The sequence below is a fragment of the Salmo trutta genome, chromosome 13, assembly GCF_901001165.1.
Source record: "Salmo trutta chromosome 13, fSalTru1.1, whole genome shotgun sequence".
In the NCBI taxonomy this organism is placed as follows: Eukaryota; Metazoa; Chordata; class Actinopteri; order Salmoniformes; family Salmonidae; genus Salmo; species Salmo trutta.
Genome location: NC_042969.1, coordinates 80,463,218 through 80,487,089, shown reverse-complemented (window position 1 = coordinate 80,487,089; position 23,872 = coordinate 80,463,218). Strand labels below are relative to the sequence as shown.

Sequence of the window (23,872 nt, the reverse complement as noted above, 5' to 3'; positions counted from 1 at the left end):
CTCTCTCCATCTCTCTCATCTCTCCATCTCCCTCCATCTCTCTCATCTCTCTCCGTCTCTCTCCATCTTCTCCATCTCTCTCCATCTCTCTCTCCACCTCTCTATTCTCTGTGTGTGTCCTTGAGGTGAGAGGAAGTAGCAGAGGTGGTCAGTCTGATAGAAATGTTTCCATTATTTATGGAGTGAGTGTGTTAGCCCTTCTCACCTCTCTACAGTGAGATGTAATTTAACGCAATAGGAAGCATTCCAGCTGGCCCACACACACACACACACACACACACACACACACACACACACACACACACACACACACACACACACACACACACACACACACACACACACACAGTGTTTCTGCTGGTGAATAGTGAGGTTACCCTTGGTTACCCCTCCTGCCTCCTCCACCACCGCTTCTGCTTTTCACTCATAATTACAGTTTGGGACCAGTGATGAGAACCATTCAGGAGCTCTGCTTTGTGAATGGACCATCTCGGTGTTTTCAGGTTTTAGACTGGTTATTATTATCATTTCTGATTGACACAAAAGGAGAGTAAGTTCTTTGAAATGCAACAAAATAAAAAGTTGGCTATCTCCAATTTCTATTTCAACTTCAACACACAGATAAAGAATTGAGTCAGCAGAAAATGGCGCCAGAGCACATAAACAACCAAAGACGTCAACTAGTGGACACCTTAGGCCTTGTGTATGGAACAGACACGTCACTTCCAGAACCTAAGACCAACGCTCTTGTTTTCCAGTGACTACACTATGTTTCTAACGTTCCTTTAAAAATCCCTTCAACGTTGATTCATGGTGTCTAACTTCCATGTCCCTCCTGTCCCCCTGTCCCAGTGATGGCTGGGCGGACCGGTATGATGTGACGGATGGGTACGTGCGCGAGGCGGCGGGGGGAATCACCATCAAGCTGCAGTCAGCTGATGTGAAGTGGTTTGATGAGTATTATCTGAAGTTGCGGCCGGACAACAACCTGAGAAACCCCTGGTTCCCTGAGTTCTGGCAACACCGCTTCCACTGTAAGCTGAAGGGACACCCACAGGAGAGCCTCAAGTACAACCGCACCTGCAGCAGTGAGTATACACACACACACCCACAGGAGAGCCTCAAATACAACCGCACCTGCAGCAGTGAGTATACACACACACACCCACAGGAGAGCCTCAAGTACAACCGCACCTGCAGCAGTGAGTATACACACACACACCCACAGGAGAGCCTCAAATACAACCGCACCTGCAGCAGTGAGTATACACACACACACCCACAGGAGAGCCTCAAATACAACCGCACCTGCAGCAGTGAGTATACACACACACACCCACAGGAGAGCCTCAAGTACAACCGCACCTGCAGCAGTGAGTATACACACACACACCCACAGGAGAGCCTCAAATACAACCGCACCTGCAACAGTGAGTACACACACACATATGCACGTACGCACGCATGCGCACACACACACACAGTTCTGGAAACCAGGTGAGTTTGTTGGCATCAGTGATGTAGCTATGAGGTTGAGAATAGGAGAACGTCAGGCAGGAGCGGAGCTCTCAGATCTGACCAGTCCATTCAACACAGCTGGACAAAGAGGCTCTTTCATTCAGCCTGCCGCCACATTCACTCCTCTATCTGTTCATTCATATATCTGCATATTCAGCTGGGAACGCTGTGTGTGCACAGGGCTATAGTTATGCTAATCACAGAGGCATCACATAGCCATGTTTCTCCAGAAATAATATGAAGTGAGCAGGCAGCTTTAGATTGTCCTTTAATTCAGACCCCCCCCAGCCTTCCTTCACACCTGGAAAATCTACTTTATGTCCAAAAGTCTCTCTCCCTCTCTCTTTCTCTCTCTCTCTCTCTCTCTCTCTCTCTCTCTCTCTCTCTCTCCTAGGTTATGTGTTAACTTCTTTCCTCTCTCTCTCCTAGGTTATGTGTTAACTTCTTCTCTCTCTCTCCTAGGTTATGTGTTAACTTCTTCTCTCTCTCTCCTAGGTTATGTGTTAACTTCTTCTTCTCTCTGCTGACCAAGGCTTGTGGTTTCTCCCTGTTGTTTCTTTCCTATTGACTTAGTGACTCACTGGTCTTACTGGGGATCAGGCTGAACCTGTTGGGTTCTGGGTAGTTTCTCCTGTTTCCTGGGTTGGAATGTTAATCTGTTACATCTGCTAACTCTTCCTAATCCCTTCTGGCCTTGATCTTCCTAATCACCTTCTGGCCTCTGATTAGCTGCTGCTCTGAACTCTGACATAGTTTTGGTTGGTCAGTAAGAGAAGGGGTTGTGAAGGGGTATGTGTTATGAAGTGTGTGTGTATATTACTGTGTGAGTTTTAATCTGTGTGTGTGTTTTAGGTCTGACGTCTGAGGGTATCTACCGTAAGAGCGGTGTGAACAGTCGCGTGGCGGCGCTGTGCGAGGCGTTTCGGCGTGATGCCCGTAGTGTGCGTCTGAAGGAGGGGGAGCACCAGGTGGACGACGTGTCAAACACACTGAAGCGCTTCTTCAGAGAGTCTGGAGAGGGACTGTTCACCATACAGGCTGCTAGCGCATGGCTCAGCACACCTGGTGAGACCTACACCCTAACTCCTAACCCTGCACCCTAACCCCTACACCCTAACCCCTACACCCTAAACCCCTACACCCTAACTCCTAACCCCTACACCCTAACCCCTACACCCTACACCCCTAACCCCTACACCCTAACCCCTACACCCTAACCCCTACACTCTTTTATTTATTTTTTATTTATTTCACCTTTATTTAACCAGGTAGGCCAGTTGAGAACAAGTTCTCATTTACAACTCGACCTGGCCAAGATAAAGCAAAGCAGTGTGACAAAAACAACACAGAGTTACACATGGAATAAACAAACGTACTGTAAATAACACAGAAATACCTGTATACAGTGTGTGCAAATGAAGTAAGGAGGTAAGGCAATAAATAGGCCATAGTAGCGAAGTAATTACAATTTAGCAATTTACACTGGAGTGATTATATGTGCAGATGAGGATGTGCAAGTAGAAATACTGGTGTGCAAAAGAGCAGAAAAACAAAAACAAGTATAGGGATGAGGTAGGTTGGATGGGCTATTTACATATGGGCTGTGTACAGCTGCAGCGATCGGTAAGCTGCTCTGACAGCTGACGCTTAAAGTTAGAGGGGGAGATATAAGTCAGTTACTTCAGTGATTTTTGCAATTCGTTCCAGTCGTTGGCAGCAGAGAACTGGAAGAAAAGGCGGCCAAAACAGGTGTTGGCTTTGGGGATGACCAGTGAGATATACCTGCTGGAGCGCGTGCTACGGGTGGGTGTTGCTATGGTGACCAGTGAGCTGAGATAAGGCCGAGCTTTACCTAGCAAAGACTTATAGATGACCTGGAGCCAGTGGGTTTGGCGACCAATATGTAGCGTGGACCAGCCAACGAGAGCATACAGGTCGCAGTGGTGGGTAGTATATGGGGCTTTGGTGACAAAACGGATGGCACTGTGATAGACTGCATCCAATTTGCTGAGTAGAGAGTTGGAGGCTATTTTGTAAATGACATCGCCGAAGTCAAGGATCGGTGGGATAGGCAGTTTTACGAGGGTACAGGAAGCCAATTCTAGATTTAACTTTGGATTGGAGATGCTTAATGTGAGTCTGGAAGGAGAGTTTACAGTCTAGCCAGTCACCTAGGTATTTCTATTTGTCCACATATTCTAAGTCAGAACCGTCCAGCTAGAGTAGTGATGCTAGTCGGGCGGGAGGGAGCGGGCAATGATCAGTTGAAGAGCATGCATTTGAGAGCAGTTGGAGGCCACGGAAGGAGTGTTGTATTGCGTTGAAGCTCGTTTGGAGGTTTGTTAGCACAGTGTCCAAAGAAGGGCCAGATGTATACAGAATGGTGTCGTCTGCGTAGAGGTGGATCAGGGAATCACCCGCAGCAAGAGCGACATCATTGATGTATACAGAGAAGAGAGACGGCCTGAGAATTGAACCTTGTGGCACCCCCATAGAGACTGCCAGAGGTCCGGACAACAAGCCCTCCGATTTGACACACTGAACTCTATCTGAGAAGTAGTTGGTGAACCAGGCGAGGCAGTCATTAGAGAAACCAAGGTTATTGAGTCTGCCGATAAAAATATGGTGATTGACAGAGTTGAAAGCCTTGGGAAGGTCGATGAAGACGGCTGCACAGTACTGTCTTTTATTGATGGCGGTTATGATATCGTTTAGGACCTTGAGCGTGGCTGAGGTGCACCCGTGACCAGCTCGGGAACCAGATTGCATAGCGGAGAAGGTACGGTGGGATTCAAAATGTTCGGTGATCTGTTTGTTCACTTGGCTTTCGAAGACTTTAGAAAGGCAGGGCAGGATGGATATAGGTCTGTAGCAGTTTGGGTAAAGAGTGTTTCCACCTTTGAAGAAGGGGCTTATCGCGGCCGCTTTCCAATCTTTAGGAATCTCAGACGATACGAAAGAGAGGTTGAACAGACTAGTAATAGGGGTTGCAACAATGGCGGCGGATAATTTTAGGAAGAGGGGGTCCAGATTGTCTAGCCCAGCTGATTTGTAGGGATCCAGATTTTGCAGCTCTTTCAGAACATCAGCTGTCTGGATTTGGGTGAAAGGGGAGGCTTGGGCCAGTTGCTGCGGGGGGGTGCAGAGCTGTTGGCCGGGGTTTGGGTAGCCAGGTGGAAAGCATGGCCAGCCGTAGAGAAATGCTTATTGAAATTCTCGATTATCATGGATGTATCAGTGGTCACAGTGGTTCCTAGTCTCAGTGCAGTGGGCAGCTGGTAGGAAGTGCTCTTATTCTCCATGGACTTTACATTGTCCCAAAACATTTTGGAATTAGTGCTGCAGGATGCAAAATTCTGTTTGAAAAAGCTAGCCTTTGCTTTCCTAACTGACTGTGTGTATTGGTTCCTGACAAAAGTTGCATATCGCGGGGACCATTCGAAGCTAGTGCAGTATGCCACAGGATGTTTTTGTGCTGGTCAAGGGCAGTCAGGTCTGGAGTGAACCAAGTGCTGTATCTGTCCTTAGTTCTACATTTTTTGAAAAGGGCATGCTTATTTAAGATGGTGAGGAAGGCACTTTTAAAGAACAACCAGGCATCCTCTACTGACGGGATGAGGTCAATATCCTTCCAGGATACCCGGGCCAGGACGATTAGAAAGGCCTGCGCGCAGAAGTGTTTTAGGGAGCGCTTGACACTGATGAGGGGTGGTCGTTTGACTGCGGACCCATAGCGGACGCAGGCAATGAGGCAGTGATCGCTGAGATCCTGGTTGAAAACAGCAGAGGTGTATTTAGAGGGCAAGTTGGTCAGGATGATATCTATGGGGGTGCCCATGTTTACGGGATTTGGGGTTGTAACTGGTAGGTTCCTTGATAATTTGTATGAGATTGAGGGCATCTAGCTTAGATTGTAGAATGGCCGGTGTGTTAAGCATATCCCAATTTAGGTCACCTAGCAGTACAAACTCTGAAGATAGATGGGGGGCAATCAATTCACATATGGTGTCCAGGGCACAGCTGGGAGCTGAGATGGGGTCTATAACAAGCGACAACAGTGAGGGACTTATTTCTGGAGAGATGGATCTTTAAAAGTAGAAGCTCGAACTGTTTTGGCATAGACATGGATAGTATGACAGAACTCTGCAGGCTATAAGGCAGAGGAGGAGTAGGATGAGGGTGCGGCTAAAGGCTATAAGAACTGGTTGTCTAGTGCGTTGGGAACAGAGAATAAAAGGAGCAGATTTCTGGCCGTGGTAGAATAGATTCAGGGCATAGTGTACAGACAAGGGTATGGTAGGGTGCGAGTACAGTGGGGGTAAACCTAGGTATTGAGTGACAATGAGAGAGGTTTCATCTCTGGAGGCGCCAGTTAAGCTAGGTGCGGATGTGTGGGGGGTGGGACAAGGAGGCTATCTGAGGCATGTTGAGCAGGATTAGGGGCTCCACAGTAAAGTAAAACAATGAGAGCTGCCCTAAACAACAGTATACAAGGCATATTGACATTAGAGAGAGGCATAAAGCAATCACAGGTGTTGATTGGGAGAGCTAAAACAACAACGGGTGAGACAACAACGGGTAAACAGCTAAGACAACAACAACGGGTAAAAGGCGATGAATGGGCAGAGAGGGTCAGTTATCTACACACAGGGCCTGAGTTCGAGTCTGGGGCCGACAGATAAACAAAATGAAGTACCGTGTTAATGAACAGTCCAGTAGGCATCAGCTGTGTAGCCGAGTGATCATAGGGTCCAATGAGCAGCAGCGATGAAACAGGGCGCCGTTCAGAAGTCGATTATTATGCAAGGCGAGCGGGCGACACGGCGTTCAGGAAGCTAGCAGGCCGGGGCTAGCAGATGGATCAACACCAACATCCATGACGCAGAGGCCGGTTGAGAGCACATCGGCCGGATTATATTAGACCAGCAGACCAGTCGTGATGGATCGGCGGGGCTCCGTGTCGACAAAGGGTCCAGGCCAATTGGCAAGAGAGGTATTGTAGTTGGTGTACTTCGTTTGCTAGCCGGGAGATGGGCCTATCTTGAGGCTAGTTGGTGCATGCTTCTGGACAAGGGCATTAGCCACAATATCCACTCGGTAGCAACTAGCTAGCTGCGAAGATCCGGTGTAATGGTCCAGAGCTTGCGGCAGGAATCCGGTGATGTAGTGGATAAAAAAGCAGTCCGATATGCTCAGGGCTGATATGGTGCTGTGCAGACTGGCAGGTATTATACGGGCTCTCCAGGCTATAGCAGCTGGTGTCCGTGCTAAAGGTAAAGACCGCTAGCAGTGGCTAACAATGACTAAATAGCTAGTAGGTAATTAGCTGGCTGGCTTCTGAAGGCTAGCTTCTGATGGAGGTTCCAGTTATAAGGTCTAAAAAATAGCAGATTCGTACCACATTGGCTGAGGCGGGTTGCCTAACCCCTACACCCTAACCCCTACACCCTAACTCCTACCCCTACACCCTAACACCTACACCCTAACCCCATACCCCTAACTCCTACCCCTACACCCCAACCCCTAACCCCATACTCCTACCCCTACACCCTAACCCCATACCCCAACACCCTAACCTCAACATCCTACACCCTAACCCCTACACCCTAACCTTAACTCCCTACACCCTAACCCCTACACCCTAACCTTAACTCCCTACACCCTAACCCCTACACCCTAACCTTAACTCCCTACACCCTAACCCCTCTACACCCTAACCCCCCTACAACCTACACCCTAACCCCTACACCCTAACCTTAACTCCCTACACCCTAACCCCATACCCCTAACTCCTACCCCTACACCCTAACCCCCTACACCCTAACCCCAACCCCTAACCCCTAACTCCCTACACCTTAACCTTAACTCCCTACACCCTAACCCCAACACCCTAACCCCTACCCTTACATCCTAACCTTAACATCCTACACTCTAACCCCAACTCCCTACACTCACCCTAAAATAGGGGTGAGGCACTATATAGCAGGGGTGTATTCACTAGGAACCAAACGTGACCTAACTGAATAAAACATGTTTTGCTGTGTGTGTGTGTTGTCTGTCAGTGATCCCAGAGGAGAGCAGAAAGATCTCTCAGTACCAGCTGCTGCTGAGCCAGCTGCCCAGAGTCAACAAGGCCACACTACGAGCCCTGGTCAACCACCTCTACTGGTGAGAGACACACACACACACACACACACACACACACACACACACACACACACCCACCCCTCAGCTCAGAGTGTAACGGTGTGTGTGTTGTCCACAGTGTGCAGCGGTTTGCAGAGCTGAACCAGATGAATCTCCATAACCTGGCTATAGTATTTGGCCCAACACTGTTCCAGAGCGACGGGAAGGACTACACAGCTGGCCTCGTCGTAGAGGAACTCATAGAGCACTACACGGACGTCTTTGAGGTCAGAGACCCTGTTAGCTCTGACCCCTAACCCCTGACCTCATAGAGCACTACACGGACGTCTTTGAGGTCAGAGACCCTGTTAGCACTGACCCCTGACCTCATAGAGCACTACACAGACGTCTTTGAGGTCAGAGACCCTGTTAGCTCTAACCCCTGACCCCTAACCTCATAGAGCACTACACAGACGTCTTTCAGGTCAGAGACCCTGTTAGCTCTGACCCCTAACCCCTGACCTCATAGAGCACTACACGGACGTCTTTGAGGTCAGAGACCCTGTTAGCTCTAACCCCTGACCCCTAACCTCATAGAGCACTACACGGACGTCTTTCAGGTCAGAGACCCTGTTAGCTCTGACCCCTGACCCCTAACCTCATAGAGCACTACACGGACGTCTTTCAGGTCAGAGACCCTGTTAGCTCTAACCCCTAACCCCTGACCCCTGACCTCATAGAGCACTACACGGACGTCTTTCAGGTCAGAGGCCCTGTTAGCACTGACCCCTGACCTCATAGAGCACTACACGGACGTCTTTGAGGTCAGAGACCCTGTTAACTCTAACCCCTGACCCCTAACCTCATAGAGCACTACACGGACGTCTTTGAGGTCAGAGACCCTGTTAGCTCTAACCCCTGACCTCATAGAGCACTACACGGATGTCTTTGAGGTCAGAGACCCTGTTAACTCTGACCCCTAACCCCTAACCCCTGACCTCATAGAGCACTACACGGACGTCTTTGAGGTCAGAGACCCTGTTAACTCTGACCCCTAACCCCTGACCTCATAGAGCACTACACGGACGTCTTTGAGTTCAGAGACCCTGTTAGCACTGACCCCTGACCCCTAACCCCTGACCTCATAGAGCACTACACGGACGTCTTTGAGGTCAGAGACCCTGTTAGCTCTGACCCCTAACCCCTGACCTCATAGAGCACTACACGGACGTCTTTGAGGTCAGAGACCCTGTTAACTCTGACCCCTAACCCCTAACCCCTGACCTCATAGAGCACTACACGGACGGGTTTGAGGTCAGAGACCCTGTTAGCTCTAACCCCTAACCCCTGACCTCATAGAGCACTGCACGGACGTCTTTGAGGTCAGAGACCCTGTTAGCTCTAACCCCTAACCCCTGACCCCTAACCTCAGAGGCGGCAGGTAGCGTAGCAGTTAAGAGCGTTGAGCCAGTAACCGAAAGGTCGCTGGTTTGAATCCCCGAGTCCGACAAGGTGAACAATATGTTGATGTGGCCTTGAGCAAGGCACTTAACCCCAACTGTTCCTGTAAAGTCACTCTGGATAAGAGCGTCTGCTAAATGACTTTCATTTAAAATGTAATAGTGCATTATTGCCCATAGAGGCTGATCTTGGGTCAGTTTAGCATTTTCCCCTATTAATGTTTAAGGTTAAGATTGAGGTAGAGGAAGCTGATCCCAGGTCTGTACATAGTGGAAACCCCAGGGAACTCTGTCATCTTTGAGTTTAGGCACTAGCTCTCTTCTGCTCTCTTCTGCCCTCTTCTGCCCTCTGGTGTTTGGTAGTGGTATGACTACAGTGTTTAGTAGTGGTGTGACTACAGTGTTTGGTAGGGGGTTGACTGCAGTGTTTGGTAGGGGGGTGACTGCAGTGTTTGGTAGGGGGGTGACTGCAGTGTTTGGTAGGGGGGTGACTACAGTGTTTGGTAGGGGGGTGACTACAGTGTTTGATAGGGGGGTGACTACAGTGTTTAGTAGGGGGTGACTACAGTGTTTGGTAGGGGGTGACTACAGTGTTTGGTAGGGGGTGACTACAGTGTTTGGTAGCGGGGTGACTACAGTGTGAGCTGGTCAATGATGTTTCAACCATGCAGTGAGTAGTTATACTGGCTATACTGTCAGGTTCACATTTTGTCACGGACACTAGAGAAGCTTAACTAAGTTGAATTCTTCCCAAATGGTCGTTACAGCTGTAATTCAGAAGAAAAAAAACCATTTCACACAAGCACTGATATTTAACCCTTTCTCCTAGGCTGAGTCTCCTCCTCCACAACCGAACAGCCAATGCTTCCCTGTTGCTAGACAGAACCTTAGTGATATCTGTTCTTCCTCACTTCATCTAACCTGACCTCTCACCCCAAAGTGCTCACTCCTCCCCAACTCAAGGCTGTCATGGTGATTGATACCAGACGGTGTCTATTCTCCTCCCAGAGGATCGAAAAATATGATTATGTTGTTTTGTCGTGTGGTTGACGGTGTGGGGTTGACGGTGTGGGGTTGACAGAGTGGGGTTGACAGACAGAGTGGGGTTGACAGACAGAGTGGGGTTGACAGACAGAGTGGGGTTGACAGACAGAGTGGGGTTGACAGACAGAGTGGGGTTGACAGAGTGTGGTTGACAGACAGAGTGGGGTTGACAGACAGAGTGGGGTTGACAGACAGAGTGGGGTTGACAGACAGAGTGGGGTTGACAGAGTGTGGTTGACAGAGTGTGGTTGTGTTGCGGTCCAGGTGGATGAGCAGCAGCTGAAAAGGCAGCTGGATGAGATCACGGCCATCATTAAAGTCAGAGAGAAGTTGAACCTCAACTCCAGCGTCCCTGTGAGTAATACAGTACTCACACACACCTCAACTCCAAGGCTTCTGTGAGTAATACAGTACTCACACACACCTCAACTCCAAGGCTTCTGGGAGTAATACAGCACTCACACATCTCCTCAACTCCAAGGCTTCTGGGAGTAATACAGCACTCACACATCTCCTCAACTCCAAGGCTTCTGGGAGTAATACAGCACTCACACATCTCCTCAACTCCAAGGCTTCTGGGAGTAATACAGTACTCACACACACCTCAACTCCAAGGCTTCTGGGAGTAATACAGTACTCACACACACCTCCTCAACTCCAAGGCTTCTGGGAGTAATACAGTACTCACACACACCTCCTCAACTCCAAGGCTTCTGGGAGTAATACAGTACACACACACCTCCTCAACTCCAAGGCTTCTGGGAGTAATACAGTACTCACACACCTCCTCAACTCCAAGGCTTCTGGGAGTAATACAGTACTCACACACACCTCCTCAACTCCAAGGCTTCTGGGAGTAATACAGTACTCACACACACCTCAACTCCAAGGCTTCTGGGAGTAATACAGTACTCACACACACCTCAACTCCAAGGCTTCTGGGAGTAATACAGTACTCACACACACCTCAACTCCAAGGCTTCTGGGAGTAATACAGTACTCACACACACCTCAACTCCAAGGCTTCTGGGAGTAATACAGTACTCACACACACCTCCTCAACTCCAAGGCTTCTGGGAGTAATACAGTACTCACACACACCTCCTCAACTCCAAGGCTTCTGGGAGTAATACAGTACTCACACACACCTCCTCAACTCCAAGGCTTCTGGGAGTAATACAGTACTCACACACACCTCCTCAACTCCAGCGTCCCTGTGAGTAATACAGTACTCACACACACCTCCTCAACTCCAAGGCTTCTGGGAGTAATACAGTACTCACACACACCTCCTCAACTCCAAGGCTTCTGGGAGTAATACAGTACTCACACACACCTCCTCAACTCCAAGGCTTCTGGGAGTAATACAGTACTCACACACACCTCAACACCAAGGCTTCTGGGAGTAATACAGTACTCACACACACCTCAACACCAAGAATTCTGTGAGTAATACAGTACTCACACACACCTCAACACCAAGGCTTCTGTGAGTAATACAGTACTCACACACACCTCCTCAACACCAAGGCTTCTGTGAGTAATACAGTACTCACACACACCTCCTCAACACCAAGGCTTCTGTGAGTAATACAGTACTCACAGACACCTCATCAACACCAAGGCTTCTGTGAGTAATACAGTACTCACACACACCTCCTCAACACCAAGGCTTCTGGGAGTAATACAGTACTTACACACACCTCAACACCAAGGATTCTGGGAGTAATACAGTACTCACACACACCTCAACACCAAGGCTTCTGTGAGTAATACAGTACTCACACACACCTCAACACCAAGGCTTCTGTGAGTAATACAGTACTCACACACACCTCCTCAACACCAAGGCTTTTCTGAGTAATACAGTACTCACACACACCTCCTCAACACCAAGGCTTCTGTGACTAATACAGTACTCACACACACCTCCTCAACACCAAGGCTTCTGGGAGTAATACAGTACTCACACACACCTCCTCAACACCAAGGTTACGGGGAGTAATACAGTACTTACACACACCTCAACACCAAGGATTCTGTGAGTAATACAGTACTCACACACACCTCCTCAACACCAAGGATTCTGTGAGTAATACAGTACTCACACACACCTCCTCAACACCAAGGATTCTGTGAGTAATACAGTACTCACACACACCTCCTCAACACCAAGGCTTCTGTGACTAATACAGTACTCACACACACCTCCTCAACACCAAGGCTTCTGTGACTAATACAGTACTCACACACACCTCCTCAACACCAAGGCTTCTGTGAGTAATACAGTACTCACACACACCTCCTCAACACCAAGGCTTCTGTGAGTAATACAGTACTCACACACACCTCCTCAACACCAAGGCTTCTGTGAGTAATACAGTACTCACACACACCTCCTCAACACCAAGGCTTCTGTGAGTAATACAGTACTCACACACACCTCCTCAACACCAAGGCTTCTGTGAGTTATACAGTACTCACACACACACACCTCAACACCAAGGCTTCTGTGAGTAATACAGTACTCACACACACCTCCTCAACACCAAGGCTTCTGTGAGTTATACAGTACTCACACACACACACCTCAACACCAAGGCTTCTGTGAGTAATACAGTACTCACACACACACCTCCTCAACACCAAGGCTTCTGTGAGTTATACAGTACTCACACACACACCTCCTCAACACCAAGGCTTCTGTGAGTTATACAGTACTCACACACACACCTCCTCAACACCAAGGCTTCTGTGAGTTATACAGTACTCACACACACCTCCTCAACACCAAGGCTTCTGTGAGTTATACAGTACTCACACACACACCTCCTCAACACCAAGGCTTCTGTGAGTAATACAGTACTCACACACACCTCCTCAACACCAAGGCTTCTGTGAGTCGCACTACCTTCATATATCATACACTGTTCTGCAGTAACCCAATGTGCTTTAACACTACTTGAATTTGCGTGTGTGTGTGTGCGTGTGTGTGCGTGTGTGTGCGTGTGTGTGTGTGTGTGTGTGTGTGTACATGTGCGTGTGTGTGTGTGTGTATGCGTTGTGCAGGCGTCGGGGTCAGCAGGGGACTTCATCTGTACAGTGTACCTGGAGGAGAAGAAGGAGACGGCAGAGCAGCACGTCAAGGTGACCTCTCACCTCTGACCTTAACTAACCCCTTATGATCTCACCTTTATCACGATAGGGAAATAAAGAGAGTAAGACGGGGTCCTGAATCTCACTCCCTCCACTGCTCTCCCCTCCAGATCCCTGGTTCTATGACGGCAGCAGAGCTGACCTGTGAGATTCTGGACCGGCGGAAGATCCAGGTCCGAGAGAAAGACTACTGGAGCTGCTGGGAGGTCAGCCAGAAGGAGGAGACCGGTGAGTGGAGAGAGATGGGAGGTCAGCCAGAAGGAGGAGACCGGTGAGTGGAGAGAGATGGGAGGTCAGCCAGAAGGAGGAGACCGGTGAGTGGAGAGAGATGAGAGGTCAGCCAGAAGGAGACCGGTGAGTGGAGAGAGATGAGAGGTCAGCCAGAAGGAGACCGGTGAGTGGAGAGAGATGGGAGGTCAGCCAGAAGGAGGAGAGAGATGGGAGGTCAGCCAGAAGGAGGAGAGAGATGGGAGGTCAGCCAGAAGGAGGAGAGAGATGGGAGGTCAGCCAGAAGGAGGAGAGAGATGAGAGGTCAGCCAGAAGGAGGAGACCGGTGAGTGGAGAGAGATGGGAGGTCAGCCAGAAGGAGGAGAGAGATGGGAGGTCAGCCAGAAGGAGGAGAGAGATGGGAGGTCAGCCAGAAGGAGGAGAGAGATGGGAGGTCAGCCAGAAGGAGGAGAGAGATGAGAGGTCAGCCAGAAGGAGGAGACCGGTGAGTGGAGAGAGATGGGAGGTCAGCCAGAAGGAGGAGAGAGATGGGAGGTCAGCCAGAAGGAGGAGAGAGATGAGAGGTCAGCCAGAAGGAGGAGAGAGATGAGAGGTCAGCCAGAAGGAGGAGAGAGATGAGAGGTCAGCCAGAAGGAGGAGAGAGATGGGAGGTCAGCCAGAAGGAGGAGAGAGATGAGAGGTCAGCCAGAAGGAGGAGACTGCTTTTATCTTGCACATTCACCCTCTGAATGACACACACAAACAATCCATGTCTCAATTGTCTCAAGGGTTGAAAATCATTCTTTAATCTGTCTCCTCCCCTTCATCTACACTGATTGAGTGACATCAATAAGGGATCATAGCTTGCAGCTGGATTCGCCTGGTCAGTCTGTCATGGAAAGAGCAGGTGTTCTTAATGTTTTGTAATAGAGAGAGAGGCCTTTTCATAATTGCATTCTCCTTGCGTCCTTCTCAAAAACCATTGGATGAGAAAAACAGAGCTCCCTCCCCTCTGAACTTCTCCTCCAATGGGGTTTGAGAAGGAGCAGAAGAGAGAGGAGAATGTAATTGAGAAAAGGCCAGAGAGAGAACGAGTACTGGAACTGCTGGGAGATTAGAGAGAGAGAGAGTGGAAGGAGAGGTGGGGCGAGAGAGAGAGGAAGGAGAGGTGGGGAAGAGGTATGGGATGAGGGGAGGATGAGGGGATGGTAGTGCTATGGAGGGGTGATGCTGATGATGAGGCTGTTTTGTCCCCTTCTCTCTCTCTCTCTCTCTCTCTCTCTCCTCTCTCTCTCTCTCCTCTCTCTCTCCTCTCTCTTCTCTCTCTCTCTCTCTCTCTCTCTCAGAGCGTCCGTTGCATCATCTGGAGCGTGTGTTACCCATCATCCATTCTCTGGGTACCGACTCCCACTTGCTGGTCAAAAAACATCTCGCCATGGAGGCCATACGCATCTACCTGGGTACACACACACACACACACACACACACACACTAACCACACATACCCGTGGTTACTGGGTTCAAAGGTTAACAGTATAGGCATTCATCCTGAGTGGTTATGGTTTGGGCAAGGCTAAAACATGCGCTGTTTCCATCAACTATCATCAAGTGTGATTGCTTTATGCTGTGATGATCAATGGTCCAGGGTTTACGGCAGTAATCTGGTGTTGTAGTGGAGAAAAACAGTCCGAGGCTGGCAGGTATTATCCAGGCTAAAAAACGGCTGGTGCCTGAGCAGAGTGTAAAGGCCGCTAGCAGTGGCTAACAATGACTAAATAGCTAGTAGCTAATTAGCTGGCTACCTTCTGATGAAAGTTTTGGCTATAGGGTCTAAAAAAATTGTGGATCCGTGTCACATTGGGTGAGTCGGGTTACCGGAAGGTATATCTTATTTAAAAATGGAAAAGAGATTGAAAAATAAATTGGAATATATACAAAAAATACGAAAAATACAAAAAGTAAACGAGAGGACAACAAACCACGTCTGCACTGCTACGCCATCTTGGATGACACTAGATCCAAACTGTTACAGACCTATATCCATCCTGCCCTGCCTTTCTAAAGTCTTTGAAAGCCAAGTTAATAAGCAGATCACTGACCATTTCGAATCCCACCGTACCTTCTCCGCTGTGCAATCCAGTTTCCGAGCTGGTCACGGGTGAACCTCAGCCACGCTCAAGGTCCTAAACGATATCATAACCGCCATCGATAAAAGACAGTACTGTGCAGCCGTCGTCATCGACCTGGCCAAGGCTTTCGACTCTGTCAATCGCCGTATTCTTATCAGCAGACTCAATAGCCTTGGTTTCTCAAATGACTGCCTCGCATGGTTCACCAACTACTTCTCAGACAGAGTTCAGTGTGTCAAATCGGAGGGCCTGTTCGGACCTCTGGCAGTCTCTATGGGGGTACCACAGGGTTCAATTCTCGGGCCGACTCTTTTCTCTGTATACAGTGAGGGAAAAAGTATTTGATCCCCTGCTGATTTTGTACGTTTGCCCACTGACAAAAAAATGATCAGTCTATAATTTTAATGGGAGGTTTATTTGAACAGTGAGAGACAGAAGAACAACAACAAAAATCCAGAAAAACGCATGTCAAAAATGTTACAAATTGATTTGCATTTTAATGAGGGAAATAAGTATTTGACCCCCTCTCAATCAGAAAGATTTCTGTCTCCCAGGTGTCTTTTATACAGGTAACGAGCTGAGATTAGGAGCACACTCTTAAAGGGAGTTCTCCTAATCTCAGCTTTTTACCTGTATAAAAGACACCTGTTTACAGAAGCAATCAATCAATCAGATTCCAAACTCTCCACCATGGCCAAGACCAAAGAGCGCTCCAAGGATGTCAGGGACAAGATTGTAGACTTACACAAGGCTGGAATGGGCTACAAGACCATCGCCAAGCAGCTTGGGGAGAAGGTGACAACATTTGGTGCGATTATTCGCAAATGGAAGAAACACAAAATAACTGTCAATATCCCTCGGCCTGGGGCTCCATGCAAGATCTCACCTCGTGGAGTTGCAATGATCATGAGAACGGTGAGGAATCAGCCCAGAACTACACGGGAGGATCTTGTCAATGATCTCAAGGCAGCTGGGGCCATAGTCACCAAGAAAACAATTGGTAACACACTACGCCGTGAAGGACTGAAATCCTGCAGCGCCCGCAAGGTCCCCCTGCTCATATACATGCCGGTCTGAAGTTTGCCAATGAACATCTGAATGATTCAGAGGACAACTGGGTGTAAGTGGTCAGATGAGACCAAAATGGAGCTCTTTGGCATCAACTCAACTCGTCGTGTTTGGAGGAGGAGGAATGCTGCCTATGACCCCAAGAACACCATCCCCACCGTCGTACATGGAGGTGGAAACATTATGCTTTGGGAGTGTTTTTCTGCTAAGGGGACAGGACAACTTCATCGCATCAAAGGGACGATGGACGGGGCCATGTACCGTCAAATCTTGGGTGAGAACCTCCTTCCCTCAGCCAGGGCATTGAAAATGGGTCGTGGATGGGTATTCCAGCATGACAATGACCCAAAACACACAGCCAAGGCAACAAAGGAGTGGCTCAAGAAGAAGCACATTAAGGTCCTGGAGTGGCCGAGCCAGTCTCCAGACCTTAATCCCATAGAAAATCTGTGGAGGGAGCTGAAGGTTTGAGTTGACAAACGTCAGCCTCAAACCTTAATGACTTGGAGAAGATCTGCAAAGAGGAGTGGGTCAAAATCCCTCCTGAGATGTGTGCAAACCTGGTGGCCAACTACAAGAAACGTCTGACCTCTGTGATTGCCAACAAGGGTTTTGCCACCAAGTACTAAGTCATGTTTTGCAGAGGGGTCAAATACTTATTTCCTATATTAAAATGCAAATCATTGAGTAAAATTTTTGACATGCGTTTTTGTGGATTTTTTGTTGTTGTTATTCTGTCTCTCACTGTTCAAATAAACCTACCATTAAAACTATAGACTGATCATTTCTTTGTCAGTGGGCAAACGTACAAAATCAGCAGGGGATCAAATACTTTTTCCCTCACTGTATATCAATGATGTCGCTCTTGCTGCGGGTGATTCCCTGATCCACCTCTACGCAGACGACATCATTCTGTATAGATCTGGCCCTTTGGACACTGTGTTAACAAACCTCCAAATGAGCTTCAATGCCATACAACACTCCTTCTGTGGCCTCCAACTGCTCTTAAACGCCATCAAAACCAAATGCATGCTTTTCAACTGTTCGCTACCCGCACCCGCCCGCCCAACTAGCATCACTACTCTGGACGTTTCTGACCTAGAATACGTGGACAACTACAAATACTTAGATGTCTGGCTAGACTGTAAACTCTCCTTCCAGACTCATATCAAACATCTCCAATCCAAAATCAAAATCTAGAATCGTCTTTCTATTTCGCAACAAAGCCTCCTTCACTCACGTCGCCAAACTTACTTACTTACTTGTAAAACTGACTATCCTACTGACTATCCTACTGACTATCCTACTGACTATCCTACTGACTATCCTACCGACTATCCTACCGACTATCCTACCGACTATCCTACCGACTATCCTACCGACTATCCTACCGACTATCCTACCGACTATCCTACCGACTATCCTACCGACTATCCTACCGACTATCCTACCGACTATCCTACCGACTATCCTACCGACTATCCTACTGACTATCCTACCGATCCTCGACTTCGGCGATGTCATCTACAAATAGCTTCCAATACTCTACTCAGCAAACTGGATGCAGTCTATCACAGTGCCATCTGTTTTGTTACCAAAGCTCCATATACCACCCACCACTGCGACCTGTATGCTCTAGTCGGCTGGCCCTCGCTACATATTTATCACCAGACCCACTGGCTCCAGGTCATCTATAAGTCTATGCTAGGTAAAGCTCCGCCTTATCTCAGTTCACTGGTCATGATAACAACACCCACTCGTAGCACACGTTCCAGCAGGTATATCTCACTGGTCTTCCCCAAAGCCAACACCTCCTTTGCCGTCTTTCCTTCCAGTTCTCTGCTGCCAGTGACTGGAACGAATTGCAAAGATCACTGAAGCTGGAGATTTATATTTCCCTCACTAACTTTAAACATCAGCTATCTAAGCAGCTAACCGATCGCTGAAGCTGTACATAGTCCATCTGTAAATAGCCCACCCAATCTACCTACCATCCCCATATTGTTTTTATTTACTTTTCTGCTCTTTTGCACACCAGTATCACTACTTACACACCATCATCTGCTCATCTATCACTCCAGTGTTAATCTGCTAAATTGTAATTACTTCGTTACTATGAACTATTTATTGCCTTACCTCCTCATGCCATTTGCACACACTGTTTATAGACTTTCTTTTTTTTGTATTGTGTTATTGACTGTACACTTGTTTATTCCACGTGTAACTCTGTGTTGTTGTTTCTGTCGCACTGCTTTGCTTTATCTTGACCAGGTCACAGTTGTAAATGAGAACTTGTTCTCAACTAGCTTACCTGGTGAAATAAATAAAAATACATTTAAAAAAGTATTGTCATGTTTTGCCAGAGCGTTGTGAACTGTGGAGTGGTCTAAGCAGCACCCTTCGGCTCCAAGCATCACCAGTTCAAATCAAATTGTATTAGTCACATGCGCCGAATACAACAGACCTTACAGTGAAATCCTTACTTACGAGCCCCTAACCAACAATGCAGTTTCAAAAAATACGGATAAGAATAAGAAATAAAAGTTACAAGTAATTAAAGAGCAGCAGTAAAATAACAATAGCGAGACTATGTACAGGGGGGTACTGATACAGAGTCAATGTGCAGGGGCACCGGTTAGTTGAGGTAGTATGTACATGTAGGTAGAGTTATTAAAGTGACTATGCATAGATGATAATAGAGAGTGGTGGGGAGGGGAGGGGGCAATGCAAATTGTCTGGGTAGCCTTTTGACTAGATGTTCAGGAGTGTTATGGCTTGGGGGTAGAAGCTGTTTAGAAGCCTCTTGGACCAAGACTTGGCGCTCCGGTACTGCTTGCCGTGCGGTAGCAGAGAGAACAGTCTATGACTGGGGTGACTGGAGTCTTTGATAATATTTAAGGCCTTCCTCTGACACCACCTGGTATAGAGGTCCTGGATGGCAGGAAGCTTGGCCCCAGTGATGTACTGGGCCGTTCTCACTACCCTCTGTAGTGCCTTGCGGTCGGAGGCTGAGCAGTTGCCGTACCAGGCAGTGATGCAACCAGTCAGGATGCTCTCGATGGTGCAGCTGTATAACCTTTTGAGGATCTGAGGAGCCATGCCAAATCTTTTCAGTCTCCTTAGGGGGAATAGGCTTTGTCGTGCTCTCTTCACGACTGTCTTGGTGTGTTTGGACCATGTTAGTTTGTTGGTGATGTGGACATCAAGGAACTTGAAGTTCTCAACCAGTTCCACTGCAGCCCCGTCGATGTGAATGGGGGCGTGCTCGGTCCTCTTTTTCCACAGTCCACAATCATCTCCTTAGTCTTGATCACGTTGAGGGAGAGGTTGTCGTCCTGTCACCACACTGCCAGGTCTCTGACCTCCTCCATATAGGCTGTCTCATCGTTGTCGGTGATCAGGCCTACCACTGTTGTGTCGTCGGCAAACTTAATGATGGTGTTGGAGTCATACCTGGCCATGCAGTCATGAGTGAAGAGGGCTGAACACGCACGACTGAGGGGCCACCATGTTGAGGATCAGCGTGGCGGATGTGTTGTTACCTACCCATACCACCTGGGGACGGCCCGTCAGGAAGTCCAGGATCCAGTTGCAGAGGGAGGTGTTTAGTCCCAGGGTCCTTAGCTTAGTGATGAGCTTCATGGGTACTATGGTGTTGAACGCTGAGCTGTAGTCAATGAATAGCATTCTCACATAGGTGTTCCTTTTGTCCAGATGGGAAAGGGCAGTGTGGAGTGCAGTAGAGACTGCATCATCTGTTGGGGCGGTATGCAAATTGGAGGGTTTCTGGGATGATTGTGTGGATGTGAGCCATGACAGGCCTTTGAAAGCACTTCATGGCTACAGATGTGAGTGCTACGGGTCAGTAGTCATTAAGGCAGGTTATCTTGGTGTTCTTGGGCACAGGGACTATGGTGGTCTGCTTGAAACATGTTGGTATTACAGACTCGGTCAGGGAGAGGTTGAAAATGTCAGTGCAGACACTTACCAGTTGGTCAGCGCATGCTCACAGTACACGTCCTGGTAATCTGTCTGGCCCTGTGGCCTTGTGAATGTTGACCTGTCTAAAGGTCTTACTCACATCGGCTACGTGGAGCGGGATCACAAGTCTTCTGGTACAGCTGGTGCTCTCATGTTAGTTTCAGTGTTATTTGCCTCGAAGCGAGCATAGAAGTAGTTTAGCTCGTCTGGTAGGCTCGTGTCACTGGGCAGCTCTCGGCTGTGCTTCAATTTGTAGTCTGTAATGGCTTGCAAGCCCTGCCACATCCGATGAGCGTCAGAGCCGGTGTAGAATGACTCGATCTTAGTCCTGTATTGACGCTTTTCCTGTTTGATGGTTCGTCGGAGGGCATAGAGGGATTTCTTATAAGCCTTCGGGTTCGAGTCCCCCTCCTTGAAAGCGGCAACTCTACCCTTTAGCCTGTAATCCATGGCTTCTGGTTGGGGTATGTACGTACGGTCACTGTGGGTACGACGTCATTGATGCACTTATTGATGAAGCCAATGACAGATGTGGTGTACTCCTCAATACCATTGGAGGAATCTCGAAACATATTCCAGTCTGTGCTAGAAAAACAGTCTGTTTGCTCCCATTAAAAACAAAATACATATATCAACGTTCTCAGGACACACACACACACACACACACACACACACACACACACACACACACACACACACACACACACACACACACACAATTTAATTGACTTCTCAGCTCTGCTATTACCCCTATACTGTTTCTGATTTGGTACATTTCGTCCCCCCATAGCCAGTAAAGTGGATGTGTCCAAGCACGGGATGGTAAAGTTCCGGGAGGAGAGGAGCATTCTGGGATTGGGACTGAATACCGGCAGCTTTCACGACCGCTACTTCATCCTCAACACTGTCTCCCTCAGGATGTACAAGGAAGTGCGGGTAAGACACGCGCGCGCACACGCACGCACGCACACACACACGCTGGGATTGAAACATCTAATCTGTCTGTTTTGTGTCCCTGTAGAGTAATCGTCCAGAGAGGGAGTGGCAGGTGAAGAACCTGAGGGTCTATCTAGGCATCAAGAAGAAACTACGACCACCCACCTGGTCAGAAAACCTCTCTGTCCTCTCCTCCTGCCTGGTCAGAACACCTCTCTGTCCTCTCCTCCTGCCTGGTCAGAACACCTCTCTGTCCTCTCCTCCTGCCTGGTCAGAACACCTCTCTGTCCTCTCCTCCTGCCTGGTCAGAACACCTCTCTGTCCTCTCCTCCTGCCTGGTCAGAACACCTCTCTGTCCTCTCTTCCTGCCTGGTCAGAACACCTCTCTGTCCTCTCCTCCTGCCTGGTCAGAACACCTCTCTGTCCTCTCCTCCTGCCTGGTCAGAACACCTGTCTGTCCTCTCCTCCCGCCTGGTCAGAACACCTCTCTGTCCTCTCCTCCTGCCTGGTCAGACACCTCTCTGTCCTCTCCTCCTGCCTGGTCAGAACACCTCTCGTCCTCTCTCCGCTGGTCGAACCGCCCTGGTCAGAACACCTCTCTGTCCTCTCCTCCGCCTGGTCAGAACACCTCTCTGTCCTCTCCTCCCGCCTGGTCATGAACACCTGCTCTGTCCTCTCCTCCCGCCTGGTCAGAACACCTGTCTGTCCTCCTCCTCCCTGCCTGGTCAGAACACCTCTCTGTCCTCTCCTCCTGCCTGGTCAGAACACCTGCTCTGTCCTCTCCTCCCTGCCTGGTCAGAAACACCTGTCTGTCCTCTCCTCCTGCCTGGTCAGAACACCTCTCTGTCCTCTCCTCCTGCCTGGTCAGAACACCTCTCTGTCCTCTCCTCCCGCCTGGTCAGAACACCTCTCTGTCCTCTCCTCCCGCCTGGTCAGAACACTCTCTGTCCTCTCCTCCCGCCTGGTCAGAACACCTCTCTGTCCTCTCCTCCCGCCTGGTCAGAACACCTCTCTGTCCTCTCCCTCCGCCTGGTCAGAACACCTCTCTGTCCTCATCCTCCCCGCCTGGTCAGAACACCTCTCTGTCATCTCCTCCCCGCCTGGTCAGAACACCTCTCTGTCCTCTCCTCCCCGCCTGGTCAGAACACCTCTCTGTCCTCTCCTCCCGCCTGGTCAGAACACTCTCTGTCCTCTGCCTCTCCTTCTCCTCCCGCCTGGTCAGAACACCTCTCTGTCCTCTCCTCCCGCCTGGTCAGAACACCTCTCTGTCCTCTCCTCCCGCCCTGTCAGAACACTCTCTGTCCTCTCCTCCCGCCTGGTCAGAACACCTCTCTGTCCTCTCCTCCCGCCTGGGTCAGAACACCTCTCTCTGTCCTCTCCTCCCGTCCTGGTCAGAACACCTCTCTGCCCTCGCTCCTCTCCGCCTGGTCAGAAACACCTCTCTGTCCTCTCCTCCCCGCCTGGTCAGAACACCTCTCTGTCCTCTCTCCCGCCTGGTCAGAACACCTCTCTGTCCTCTCCTCCTGCCTGGTCAGAACACCTCTCTGTCCTCTCCTCCCGCCTGGTCAGAACACCTCTCTGTCCTCTCCTCCCGCCTGGTCAGAACACCTCTCTGTCCTCTCCTCCCGCCTGGTCAGAACACCTCTCTGTCCTCTCCTCCCGCCTGGTCAGAACACCTCTCTGTCTCTCGCCCGCCTGGTCAGAACACCTCTCTGTCTCTCCCTCCTCCCGCCTGGTCAGACACCTCTCTGTCCTCTCCTCCCCGCCTGTCAGAACACCTCTCTGTCCTCTCTCCCCAGCCTGGTCAGAACACCTCTCTGTCCTCTTCCTCCCGCCTGGTCAGAACACCCCTCTCTGTCCTCTTCCTCCCGCCTGGTCAGAACACCCTCTCCTGTCCTCTCCCTCCGACCCTGTCAGAACACCTCTCTGTCCTCTCCTCCCCGCCTGTCCCATGACCACCCTCTCCTTCTCTCTGAGAGAGAGAGACTGTTATAGAGCAGTCTCACTCCACAGTCCTGTTCTTTAGTGACTAGAGAACAGTAGCTGACAGTAGGGAGGGCAGGACAGAGTCCTATACCGTCTCCTGTGTCTGTCTGCTGCTAAATCTCCTCCACTCACTTAATGTTTCCTATCTCCTCTCTCTCTCTCTCTGTAGTTGGGGTCTGACTGTGATGTTTCCTATCTCTCTCTCTCTGTAGTTGGGTTCTGACTGTGATGTTTCCTCTCTCTCTCTCTCTCTCTCTCTCT

The 23,872-nt window shown here is 49.3% G+C and overlaps 1 protein-coding gene across 1 annotated transcript in view; it reads left to right on the top strand.

Annotated features, from left to right (window-relative positions):
• Positions 1-826: 826 nt before the first annotated feature.
• Positions 827-23,872, top strand: part of LOC115206853 (arf-GAP with Rho-GAP domain, ANK repeat and PH domain-containing protein 1-like) — a 35,761-nt gene continuing 12,715 nt past the window's right edge. Inside the window, exons 1-10 of the mRNA XM_029774031.1 lie at positions 827-1,088; positions 2,347-2,583; positions 7,581-7,686; positions 7,784-7,931; positions 10,413-10,502; positions 13,218-13,295; positions 13,415-13,532; positions 14,858-14,971; positions 21,480-21,625; positions 21,711-21,793. Of these exons, the coding sequence (XP_029629891.1) occupies positions 827-1,088; positions 2,347-2,583; positions 7,581-7,686; positions 7,784-7,931; positions 10,413-10,502; positions 13,218-13,295; positions 13,415-13,532; positions 14,858-14,971; positions 21,480-21,625; positions 21,711-21,793 (1,382 nt within the window). The remainder of the gene's footprint in view (positions 1,089-2,346; positions 2,584-7,580; positions 7,687-7,783; positions 7,932-10,412; positions 10,503-13,217; positions 13,296-13,414; positions 13,533-14,857; positions 14,972-21,479; positions 21,626-21,710; positions 21,794-23,872) is intronic.